At 38.9% G+C, this 12,622-nt stretch overlaps 1 protein-coding gene across 3 annotated transcripts in view; it reads right to left on the bottom strand.

The window, feature by feature from the left end:
• Positions 1-12,622, bottom strand: part of LOC149237607 (DNA gyrase subunit B, chloroplastic/mitochondrial-like) — a 356,836-nt gene that overhangs the window by 196,187 nt on the left and 148,027 nt on the right. For all 3 annotated transcript variants that reach the window (XM_089372706.1, XM_089372705.1, XM_089372708.1), the window contains 3 exons: positions 6,274-6,384; positions 4,177-4,247; positions 3,860-4,001 (listed from right to left, as the gene is read on the bottom strand). In XM_089372706.1, coding sequence (XP_089228832.1) covers positions 3,860-4,001; positions 4,177-4,247; positions 6,274-6,384 — 324 coding nt within the window. The remainder of the gene's footprint in view (positions 1-3,859; positions 4,002-4,176; positions 4,248-6,273; positions 6,385-12,622) is intronic.

The raw sequence follows: 12,622 nt of genomic DNA, 5'->3' as shown, positions 1-12,622 counted from the left end.
ACATGGTATCAGAGGGAGGTTGCAGATCACAGGAGGACTAAGAGACATCAGCCGAGCAGAGCAATAACAGCAGAAAACAGTTGTCCCAAGTAACAAAAGTTGTTTCTAGCAGCGCAGAAGCCAAGGAAGTGTGACGCATAGCCAACCAGAGCCATGCAGAAGAAGTATGGAACTGCGCAGAGCCTCAAAGAGGCCATCGTCGCTGACGCAGGGCATCCCAAGCATGACGCAGACCCATCCAGGGTGACGCAGAGCCAGCGTGAGACAGAGAAGGGCTGACGCGGTTCACAGAGAGGCAGTTGCTGGGGTCTAGAAGGTTGCAGGAATATTGCAGAGTGGAGCTGGTGAGGTACTGTAGTCAAAACAGTCCCTGACAGAGCAGGGCCAGAGGAGTTGTTACCGAGGGTTTCTAGCCGAGGAACCTGGATCAACAATGCAGTTGCACAAGACGATCAGAGTAGGGGGCATCTCGACAAGCAGCAGAAGGATTTCCAAGAGGGAAATCAGGACTCAAAGAGAGTCCAGAAGAGAACTTCCAGACGGGAAGTAGAGACTCAGAGGAGTCGAACAGAGAACTTCCAAGAGGGAAGTAGAGGAGCGTCATGGCACTTCATGGGGTAAGAGACCAGGATAGACAGGACAGAGCATCGAACTTCACAGTCTGGAAGGCCAGAATCTTATCAGTGCTTGACACGAATCGTGTCAAGAACTTCGCCTTGAAGGTTATAGCTATCTCAGTCGACCCCAATGATAATGACAAGTACGAGGAGGCGATGGCAAGGGCCAAGTGCATTATCCTTGACGGGGTCAAGGATCGTGTGGTACCACATATAGCCGAGAAGGAAACGGCAATTGAGATCTGGGAGGCTCTCAAGAACCTGTACCAACATACTTCTGTGCAGAGAAGAATGTTGCTCGAGAACCAGATGAGGTCGTATCAGATGAAGGAGGGTCAATCGATTGACACCCTCCTCGGAGGACTAAATGAGGTCCGAGACCAATTGACTGCTATAGGAGCGACACCGGATCAGGAGCTTATGGTGAGGACAACCATGAATGTTGTCTCAGAAGATTGGGAAGTGTTTGTCCAGAGTATCCTAGGCAGAGGGACTCTCCCACCTTGGGACGAGATGTGGGCAGCTCTTCGCCAGGAAGAGATCAGACGGCAGTCAAAGACAAGTAGCAGCAGCAAAGTGATCAAGGTCAAGCAAGAGGAGGAGGATGTGGCCCCAGCATCTGAGGGAAAGTAGGAGAAGAGGAAGAAGAAAGATCTCTCCAAGATCAATTGCTTCCACTGTGGGGATATGGTTCATTATGTGACCCAGTGCCCAAGGAAGAACAATAAGGGAGTCTTCCGAGACTAGGGCAGCGCCAGCACGAGCAGAGAGAAGTTTTGACAGACGATGATTGTGCCATGAGTGCACACGCACCACTTGAGCGAAAGTGGGGAGACATCGAGCTATATTTAGGCGAACTACAGGTGATGAGGGGCAGGATCCTCGAGGTACCCAACCTCTTGGATTAGACCTTGCTACGGGAGCCCCGACAAGGAGTAGCAGGACAGGCTAACTCGGGTGGAGACGGATGCGGATGGAGCGGCAGAGAGAGCTACAGTGCAAGAGTCCCGAGACAGCGCAGAGCTAGCAGGCTGCAACAATGCGAGAGGCACGAAAGTGTTGCACCAGTGCAGGAAGGCACAACGAGGTGTGCAATGGTGCGAGATGCACAGAGTTGGAGCAGCAGCGCAGAGGTCAGAGAGAGGGAGCATTTGTCAGCGGCAAAGGGAGCTTTAGCATCAGTGGGTGTTTCTAGCCCAACAGGGAGGTCAGTTGGGAGATCAATTACTTATTTCTCAGTCACTGAGTTGCAGTGCAGCGGTGGGCAGTGCAATGTAGCGGGATGAGAGGAGGTGCAGTGCGGATGCAGTGCTGGGAGAAAGGACCAGCAGCAGCACGGATGCAGAGGGAGTTGTCGTACAAATGCAGCAGTGGCAGTGGCAGAACCATGGGCAACAGTACAGGAGGAAGCAGTGCAGAGGATGTTGGGCAGAAAGGCCTAGCATTAGCACACATACTGATGCCGGATGATCAGAACAATACTCAGTGAGGATTATTGCTAGAGAACAGTCCTCGCTAAGAGGGAGTGTTGATTTGGGGTACCATCAGATGCGCTCTAGCCACAAAATTTGGTGGAGAGGTTGGGGCACATGAGATCTCCAATACCCAGAAAGGGTTTGGGCAGATCCGAAACAAATCAAGAGATATTTAAATAACTAATATTTTTAATGGAATCCCTAAGTCTAAACCTAGGGAAAATAAAACATTAATGTGTATTAATATGAATCTGTGTTAGAATGGTCCAGAAGACATGGATCAAGCCAAATCTAATCTTAGCCGTTGATTAGGGACTTAATCTCGGCTATTGAGATGTCAACAGAAAAGGTATAAGACGAGGCTTGAGGGTCACTTGGAGAACACACCAGATGATCAGTCATTCTAGTCTCTAGAGCGAGGTTTGCTAAGAGAGATAGAATCAGTGATTGGGAGAGCAGCTGAGGGGCATTGAGTACAGAGGAACAAAGAAGGCAAAGATTGTGTCGGGAGAGCAATGCAGCAGCCAAGGAGGGTGACGCAGAGAAAGCAAGGGCTCACGCTGAGCTACTAGTGTATTTTCATTCAAACCTGCGCCTTCTGTCACACAAGAGTAACGAATACAAATTTGGGCCTACCAACCTATGGGATGTGGAACCAGAGTTGCCAGAATTGGATATGACATTGAATGTCAAGTCTCATATGACTTTCTTTGATGAGGAGGCACCAATAGTTGGATCTTCAAGTGGACATGGCAGCAATGCTCCCACTTCTGGAGAGGATGTGGTTCTTAATGACATGGATGAAGACATATTTGATGATATGTAAATGTAATTTATGATGGTGTTTTAAATTTTTGAACAAAGAACATTGAATACCATAATATTCCATATGAATAATGATAGTAGGCTGCCAGTCGTAGTTCATTTTGTACTTTGTACTTTGTACTATGTAGTGTGCATTATTAATTTTGATGATGATGTTGTCATGTTGATGATTGAAGTTTGAACCAAAAACTTGATGATATGTTGAATCATGAATGTTATAATAATCATTAATGATGATGACAATGTTTACGCTGAATTGATGATGATGATAATTGACTATGTATTTTTAGATATAAAATCTAGATTCTAAAATATGAATGGTAATATGAAATTCTTAAATTGTTATATATATATGTGTGTGTGTGTGTATGTGCCGTTTCCTTGCCGTATCGTATCCAGATTTTTTGAAGATCTCTCGTATCCGTTCCCATATCTGTTTCAGTGCAACTTAGAAGAAATGAAGAGGAAACATACAATAGAGTTCTTATTAAATAGAATCATAAGAACTATAATACTTCGAGGCATATAACTGGTGCAGCAGAGGCATTTAAATAGCCAACTCTGCCCTCGATATGTATTTCCTGAAAACTAGGGATAATCGGTGTCTCATTCAAAATCCTTTTGAGGCCAGATACATCATAAAAACAAATGAGAATTGACCTTTCTCTATTCAGAATTATCTATAATAAATTGAAAGAACATTTATGTGGTGAGTAATGACAAGCTTCCATAGATAAGAAGGCACATCGCAGTCATTTCAGGATCAACCATGGGGTGTCATTCTTATACATGTTCACAAACTGCAATATTCATCTAGATTGCATTTCTCATTATCAGCCAAAAACATTTTATACAACCAAAAACATACTGACAACAAATTTACCTCACTAGTATTTTATAGACTAATGAATTTACAAAAGCAACTGATCTGCATCAATTCACCTTGATAAGTTTTGACTTCCTTCCAAGGATATTAAAAATTCTTGTCAATGCAGATTTCACACCATCCATGTGAGAACCTCCATCACTTGTTCGGATACTGTTTGCATATCCTAGCAAGGTGTCTGTGTATGCATCAGAGCACCTGATTCAAACAAAACAAGAGCCACCGCCATCCCATAGTAAGAGCTCCAAGAACAGATGAAGGAAAATTTAACATTCCTAAATTCCAGAGACTCGATCATTAGTGAAATTTCAAAAAAAACTGTCGAAATAAAACTCCCTGTTCCTTTTTCATAACACACAACTATCCCACATACCACTGAAGGGCTACATTAACAATGACTCCATCTTTTTCCTTAGTAAAGGAAATTGGTTTATGAATAGGTGCCTGAAACCACATAACATGTATCAGAAGCAGATAGAATCAGAAAACTCCAATGACTATCGCTACATCAAGCAACTAAAATTTGTATTCTTTAATCATTCATGGACATCAATAAAATTTTCTCATTTTATCTTATTGCACCATGCATGTTAAATAAAAGCCTAGGTTAAACTGATTAATTTATAAAACTATTTACATTCAAAATAAATTTCAGTATGGATTCAAAACTATCATGTCACAACTAACCACATAGCATTACTAGTGAAAAGCAGTAGCTTAAATATTTCAAGAAAAAATATTTACTTTCCACACTCAAGTCATTCCTGCTCTAGACTACTAATTATTTAAAACAACTGAGTTTGTCCACTTCTAGATCTATTTAATTATTGATAAATTCTGTATTTTTGTAATCAAATAGCATCAATACTGAAAAGAAACTTTCACATTAAAATTGAAATAGCTTCTATCTATACAATTTTCTTTATTCTTTAGTACAATCAGAGTCAGAACTGTTAAAAAAACAAAGTAAAGTGTGTACAAGTACTATTTCTGAACTACTGACAATTATTTATGAATTATTAGAGCTTCTATTAATTCTTCTTCTTCATCAAATAATTACACTTCAGAAATTCAACTGATAGCAATGGCAAGAAAGCAGAGATCACAGTGCACAATAACAAGAGCCACCACTGTTTAGGTCAGAGACCAAGGCAAAACCCCAAAAAGGGGAAAACCCAATCAAGCTTTTCCTTAGATCCTTCAACAAGACATCAAGACATCAAGACATAGACAATACTGACCACAATATGGCTTCCACAAGTGCTAAGTCTCCAATGCAAATGTCAAAATGTAGTCCAACAAGATCGCCAACCACAAGATGGCTTCTACAAGTGCTAAGTCTCCAATGCAAATGTCAAAAAGTAGTCTAACAAGATCGCCAACAAGATCAATACCATACCATAGAGACACAGCTCGAATCTCTTTCCTTCTGAGGCTCAGACTTCTGATCGGATACAGATCAGATTTCAGATCACAAGAATAAGAGCAGATCTCAGACCACCAGACTTCAGATCACAAGAATAATGAGCAGATCTCAGACCACCAGACTTCAGATCACAAGAATAATAAGCAGATCTAGGACCACTGAAAAGAGTAACAGATCTCAGAGTTGATCCACAGGAGCAACGAATCAATACAGATCTCAAAGAGTAATGTAGTTGGAGAATAGATGAGTAATGTATGTGTGATCAAATTACTTTTCAAGGAGGACAAATGGAGCTCTTTATATAGCCATCATGAGATCCAAATGGGTTCCTTTCTAGGCAAACCAACTTGACCATCTAGAAGGGTTGATCTGATCCGAATGAGTGAGTTTCTAGGCAAGCCAACTTGACCATCTAGAAAGGCCAACTTAGCACATGTGGAGCCACTTGCAATTATAAATAAAATAATATTTTTTTCATCACAAGTGTACATTTTTTACCAAAACAAAAATATGAAGAACATGCTAATGGCAATAAATAATTTTATGAAGACTGACCATAGCTACAATTTCAACAAGAACCACAATCATCTTCAGACTCCACCCTTATATAAGAATAGAGTAACGTGCTCTCGGAATTATCAATACTTTTGGAGTGTTGATTCACCCTACCTTTTGAACAGAAAGAAAAGCAATTTAGAGGCAATTATATCAATTTACCGTACTTACTTAGACTGGGCAATTGTATTAATTAAACAAATTGACTGCGTTGCCTTTCAGCTAAAAATATTCTACTGTTTACAATACAAAACAAACGATCACTGTTCTCCGTCATTAAAGTATCAGCACTTGCATCTAATCTTTTGGAACATTTCTAGCGAATGATAAAGTTTATTTTTTCAATTGTTAAATATCTCTAGCAAAAGTTACCACAAAATTCACAAAATTTAGATATCCTAGAAATATTTTGATTTGCAATATTTATCAGAAATTGAATTTAGTTCTATTTAAACCTACACTTGAGTTATAGGAGCATGAACTTTATACCTTGTCACGGTTCAACCAGCAGACATATTCAACTAAGCCCCCCGCGTAGTGATATTCATTATAGGTTACATTTTCTACATCTTTATTCTCCTGCTTCAATGTGATCTTTACCTGCAACATAAAACACCATATAAATTACAGCCATATGTCATTGTTAACAGAAAATGGAAAGTTACACATCAAAAATGTCAGAAACCATAACAACACATCAGCAAGAAGAAACATAGTTGATCTCTGCTCGTCATGATAAAGCATAGCAAATAACAGAGGGAAAAGAGCACCTACCAAGACTAGAATATCTCATTAATGCGTTCAAATTCTAAATATCAACCAGATGTCAGTATCAATCACCTTTAGGCTTTTATTCACATTCACCGGGGTTAAAACTTATATCCAATCCAGTAAGAAGCCTACATTCAGGATATAGGAGGGTTTCGTTATAGCTATTGAAATTTTCTTAGAAAATGGACTTAAAAGGATAAATTGCAGTGAGTAGGTTGTTCTTGTACAAGATAAAAAGATCCTCATCTTTGAGCCCAAATTTATTCCATGACAGGAAAGAGAAGACAGTATGGAGTAGAAAGACTCAGCTCAATGATCAACTTAGTGAGGCTCAGAGTAAGAGTACAAATTGCACTCTGCAAATATAAAAATATAAAAATTAAATTAAAAAAAATACCAAGAAAACTTTGTCGACATTTTGCTAAGTAGAATTCTACTAGCATGAAAAACTTATAAGACCAACTCGGACTCACAAGTCATACTTGCAGAGCCCGAGTTTGACTCCCATCAGAGAGTTTTTCCCAGGCAGTCAACTTGACCTAGTTCTGGCACCAACTCAGATAAGCCTCTCAAGTCCGAGGCATACCCAGCAAGCCTTGCTAGTTGCTACCATGGTCAGAATGATGGAAAATGGTTAACTAGGCGAGAAAAATGACTTAGGACCTAAGCAATTAAACTTACAGCTCCCACTAATAACCCATACACCCTCAATGATAAGAAAAGTGCACAATAAACACTAAAAAAAATGCTTGCATTTCATGTAAAGTGATAGATACTAAAGAGAATGCCAAGCAAGAGAATGAAAGTTATGAGTCTTTATCTAACAGTATGTCCTTCCTTTCCCGTCCATGAAAGGACCATACGCAGAATTACTAGAGAAGGATTTCAAACTATTTTAGCCTGCGTCAAAATGAAAGTCTCTTTTGCTCAACTCCGGAAGTGCTAGAATGTTGGAACATGATTCATCAAGAACTAGCAACATTCTCCAATGGCAGTCTCTTATTCTTTTGCATTTCCTATGCTGATTCCAAACCACATCTTAGTTACTTTGCAATTGTTCAGCACTTAAAAGGAATATGCTACATCTTAGGCGGGGTTAAAATTTGATAGCAGTTTACTTGTACATTTTTCACATGAATGTGTCATAATACCAGTGTGTGCCCATAAGCCATAGAAAATGTTAAATCTTAGCAATAGGCATTGGCCATAAGTAGGCATAATAGTCTGCCAAGGCCAGTAATGAGTGCTGATTTTTGTAACTATGGTCGGTCTTCATAATCTATAATTGAGCCCTTAATGTATTTACAAACATGTTCTTCATGCTAGAATCAAAAGAGAAAATTTGAATTCGGAAGAAATAAATTTTAGATTCCAAAAGGATGAAGTCGGCCTCCTAAATTGTTCAAGTCGGCCCTTTAAAAAGTTCAGGTTGGCTCCAATAAAGTCGAACCCATTCAGCCTCAAGAAAACTATAAAAAGGCACCATTTTTGTCCAAGAAAGCTCGCATCTTCTGAGGCAGCGAAGTCTGAGGAAAACAGAGGTCTGAGGCAGCAAGCAAAGGGCCTACTCTGAGGTAGCAAGCAAAGGTCATTTCTGTCACCTCTAAGGTCAGTGAAGGGACTAACCTGAGGCAGCAAAGAAGGTCGTCTCCAAGGCCAGTGAAGGACATATTCTGAGCCAGCGAAGCGTCATCTATAAGGGACAGCGAAGTGTCATCTATAAGTGCCAGCGAAGCAGCATCAGAGGCAAGGTCAGAGTTCTCTGGGCAGATGACTTGACTAGGAGGATGGACCAGGTTTGAACTCGTTATTGACTAAGATGTATCTCTGTTGAATCTTTTTTCCCATGTAGGTTTTCTGAGAGTAAAATAATGTCCTCTTGTGTGGCTGTCTCTTTATGATCTTACTGGCATATTGTTACTGTTGAAGTTCTCTGTGTAATTATTTTATGTTGCACATGACTGTAAGATAAGTTCCGTGTAAGAAAGAATCATAAGAAATAATTATCAGATTGGAGAACTCCTTAAAAATCAACATGGTATCAAAGCTATGGTGGAAGAGCAGCAGCCCAAGAAAAAAGTCATCTGTTGTTTCAAACTAGACCTAGTTCAAATTAAGCCAAGTTAACTTATCTCTCTGATAGCATTTCAGTGGGCTGAAGTTACTTTAGGCCTCGCGTGAAAAGCCCCAGTAGGCCAAAGTATTATTGTTGTCACAGCTTGATAGAGATCCAAACTTAATCTCAGACCAAGCCTCAGTACAGGACCTGTTGTATAGACTGAAAAGCCTCAGAAGATCTGAAAATGACCGAAGCCTAAACCTCAGATAAGAAGGACGAAGGATTGTTTTGTAAAATACCCTAGTCCGAGTTCAAGATCGAGTTTTATTCTCTCTTGCATTTGTAAACTTGTATTGCAGGTAGGCCGAATGGCCTATGTCTTGAATAACCCAAGCCAAACCTCAGTATGGTTGATCCGAATCTCCAAAAGGCCTCAAGCTTGTCAAGCTTCAGTCATGATCTCAGAGGTCTGAAACATCTGAGAGGAAAGAGAAAATTGCAGACAGTCAAACATGTTTATTAAGAAAGTTTAGCATCACAATTCAGAAGTTATCTTTATTTCAGGACCGAGAGCCTAAAGATGCATCTCAGAAAGGCCGAAGGCTCAGGACTAATGTTAAAAGCTCGATCTAATACCCTCAGAAAATCCTCCAGTTAATTGATATGTAACACTCTTTATGATTTGATCAAAGTCTCACAAAGGATCAATAAAGCATACCTTGTCTGCTAGGAAAAGTCCTCAATACAAACTTGTAAACAAACTGAGATAATGTTTCTTTGAAAAAAAATTAGTACAAAGACATGATAATCGTTCTTTGCGAATTCTGAAAGGATTTGAGCTGATGAATCGTTCTGAGCTGACAATGTCTAAATGAAAGGTCTAATGCCACAAGTGTTGAAGATCTCAGTCATCGACCGTGGGATTGCAGACCTACATGAAGTCCAGAACTATGTGACATCTCACACAGTGACTTTTGCCTAAAGTATTTCTTAATTTCCGCCATGTCAGATTGAGCTTGAATCTGAAGTTGGTGATGCCTTACAAATCAAAGATATACTTGAGGAATATCTTAAGGACAGTTTTCTTGAGATGTAGCATATAAATCAGTTTGACATGAGGAACCTGTGTAAATACAAAATGCAATGAAGATGCAAGGTCAGTAATGCCATATGCTACAGTGATATATCTTACATTGACAAGAGTAGCTTGGATCTGTAGCTCGATAACCTCTCAAGCATGTCACCAATATAAGGAACAAAACCTTGCAAAAATATTTGAAAAATTGAAGTGACATATATATTACAATTTCAGGGTTCTGTATGATTGAGAAGCAGAGTATTAACACCTTCCATGTGTGAAACCTTGGAAGATGCATTGCTAATAAGGACTCACCTTGATAAAGGAGAGGCCAAGTCCTCTTTAAAGGTTGAAGTAAGATGAGTGATTTACAAGAAGTCAATGCGTATAAGCTACTTGGGTCAAAAAGTTGTTTGGCTAAATTGCTAGTACAACTCAAGTATGTTTGGTTAATGAAACATGAAAGGAAAGATTATACATTGCAAAATCTATGAACTAAAAATGGATTAGTAAAAGTCTAGTGTTTGAAGTTAAAAACACTAGCTAGACATTTGCAAACCCTAGCAAGCTAAAAGTTAAAACAGTTTGAGTTTATGGTGAATCCAAGAATGATTATTGTTTGATTAATCGAGTTTAGGGTTTTGGATATTTGGATAACTAGGGTTTGTAAACCCTAGCAGACTAAAAGGACTTGAATAACAAAAACTCTAGGGTTTATGAACAAAACCCTAGGATTGGACATCTCCGCTGGAAATAGAAACCCTAGATCTTACAAGAAAGGAATAACATCCAATGTTCCACCAAGGTTCCGGGACGAGGGGGCGAGGGAGCGAGGGGGCATGGGAGCGACCTATGCAAAAGCTCCCTACCATTTTTTAGGAAACGTGGGGGAGCGTCAGGGTCTTAAAAATTTATAAATATAAAATATAATTTATTAATTGAGTCCACTATGACAATTTGGTTTGAATTGAAAAGCTGCAAAGCATAATCATTGATATGAATATCATTTGACATTATCCAAATTTATAATATCATATAAAATAATAAATTTAAAATTCTAATTCAGCTTGGTCAAATTCTAATTTAGATTTTGGTCAGACAGAGGGAGAGCTCCAGCTTGATAAGGTAGCCACTGAATTCTGTGAAAAGGTAAACGAACAGATCAGGAACACTGCATTGGCAGTAGAAGGGGCAACTACAATGGGTTGTCCAGCTGTATTGGATCCAATAGCTAGAAAGTTTGTTATATTATATATAATATAGACAGTACACCATATGCTGAAAGAAGAGTTTTAGTTCCAGGAGAGATGAGAAGATCACATGAAAGAGTTTCTGACAGTGTACTATCAAATGACATTGACTGCAGGATGACCATCTGCGAACCAACTTGGGTGACCAACGATGGCATGGATAATTTGTCTACCTTATTAGAGCAATGCCATGCAGTTCAAACTTCAAACTAGCAATGTATTTCGTGGGTGAAAATAATTTTCAGACCTGAGAATTCAAGCTGAGCCACTGTGCTCTATGTAAATTTTGTAACTGTATAAATTCATATATAACGACAGTTTCTGAGATTTCTTGTTGCCCATAGTATTTTGTCATGCTTGCAGTAAACGCATGTTAGTCTATAGTCCACCCAATTATTTCCCACATGACATAGGTGCTGCTTCCATAGTTTGTATGTCAAATGTCATGCAAATTAAAAACACAAATTGAATGTCTCATATTCTTTGCCTGTCACTCCAGTTATCTCCCCACTGTAATCCCCATACAGAATATGAGTAGCTTTGTACCACTTTAGGTCTATTAAATCATAAACTATAAGCAAGGCCATTTTTTTGGGAGCGTGGGGAAACGTCCCCTACTCGTCCCCAAGTCCCCAGAGCGCGGGGGAGCGAGGAAACTAGACCCCTAGGGGGGGGCGAGTCCCCGTGGAACACTGATAACATCATGATGATGACGTGGATGAACCTGATAAAGTTAATGATAGATGCAAGAGGACTAAAGATCAAGAGGGAGTTGATATCCTCTCAAAAGATAAGTATTCTATATCTCTCTTATTTGATTATTACTATTGTCGTTAATTTTACTAATAGTTAGTCTCTTGCCCTTCAATTCTTTGTTTGGTTATGATAGTTCTTCCTTGGTCTCCTAGTGAGGATTACACATACATAATGAAGGTTGCCAAAGCTCTGGTAGCAAGTGGAAGAACTAAGCAAAGATATGACAAGAGGATTCTCCCAAAAATAGGGATTTGTCATGAGAGATGAGATCTGGACTCTGAGGGAGCAGACAAATCAGAAAGATGGAAGAATGCCTTTGATCTATGATCAAAAAGAAGTCAATGGTGACTTCCAAGATGAATTATGCAGTAAATGGCAACTTGAAAAGAAATACAAGGCAAAGCATTACGTCAATAAGAGGGACAATACTATAACTGGACAATCTTGTGAGGTAAACTTCTGTTAATTGTTTACTATCTTATGATTTATGTGTTGAAATTTAACAACTCATGGATGAATTTCTCCTAGAAGAAATCATATCTTTTAGTTATGTTTGAACCACCTATAATAAAATTTAATTTCTAACAATTCTAATATAAATTTCCAAAAATAGTAAGTCACATTTCAATTTCGAAGTGACTTTCAAAAAATAGAAAGTCATGTCTAAATGATCAAGGATGATCTCGACATATGAAATCCACTTTAAAATCAAATCAATCATAATTATACAAGTCAAGAATTAATAATTTTAACCTTACTAATATTATTATTATTATTATTATTATATTATTTATAAAACAGTCTAAAGTCATTCACCTTTAATGGATTAATAAAAATAAATTCTCCCATGGAATAAGTAAATTAAATTGAGAATCTCTTACTTGGAGAATCTCCCTCTCTAATTCAATGTTTGGCAAAAGTGTA

Source organism: Pinus tabuliformis, chromosome 8 (assembly GCF_031772625.1).
Source record: "Pinus tabuliformis cultivar Carrire ecotype Pingquan chromosome 8, CPIR1, whole genome shotgun sequence".
Taxonomy (NCBI): Eukaryota; Viridiplantae; Streptophyta; class Pinopsida; order Pinales; family Pinaceae; genus Pinus; species Pinus tabuliformis.
This window is presented reverse-complemented; position numbering and strand designations above follow the sequence as displayed.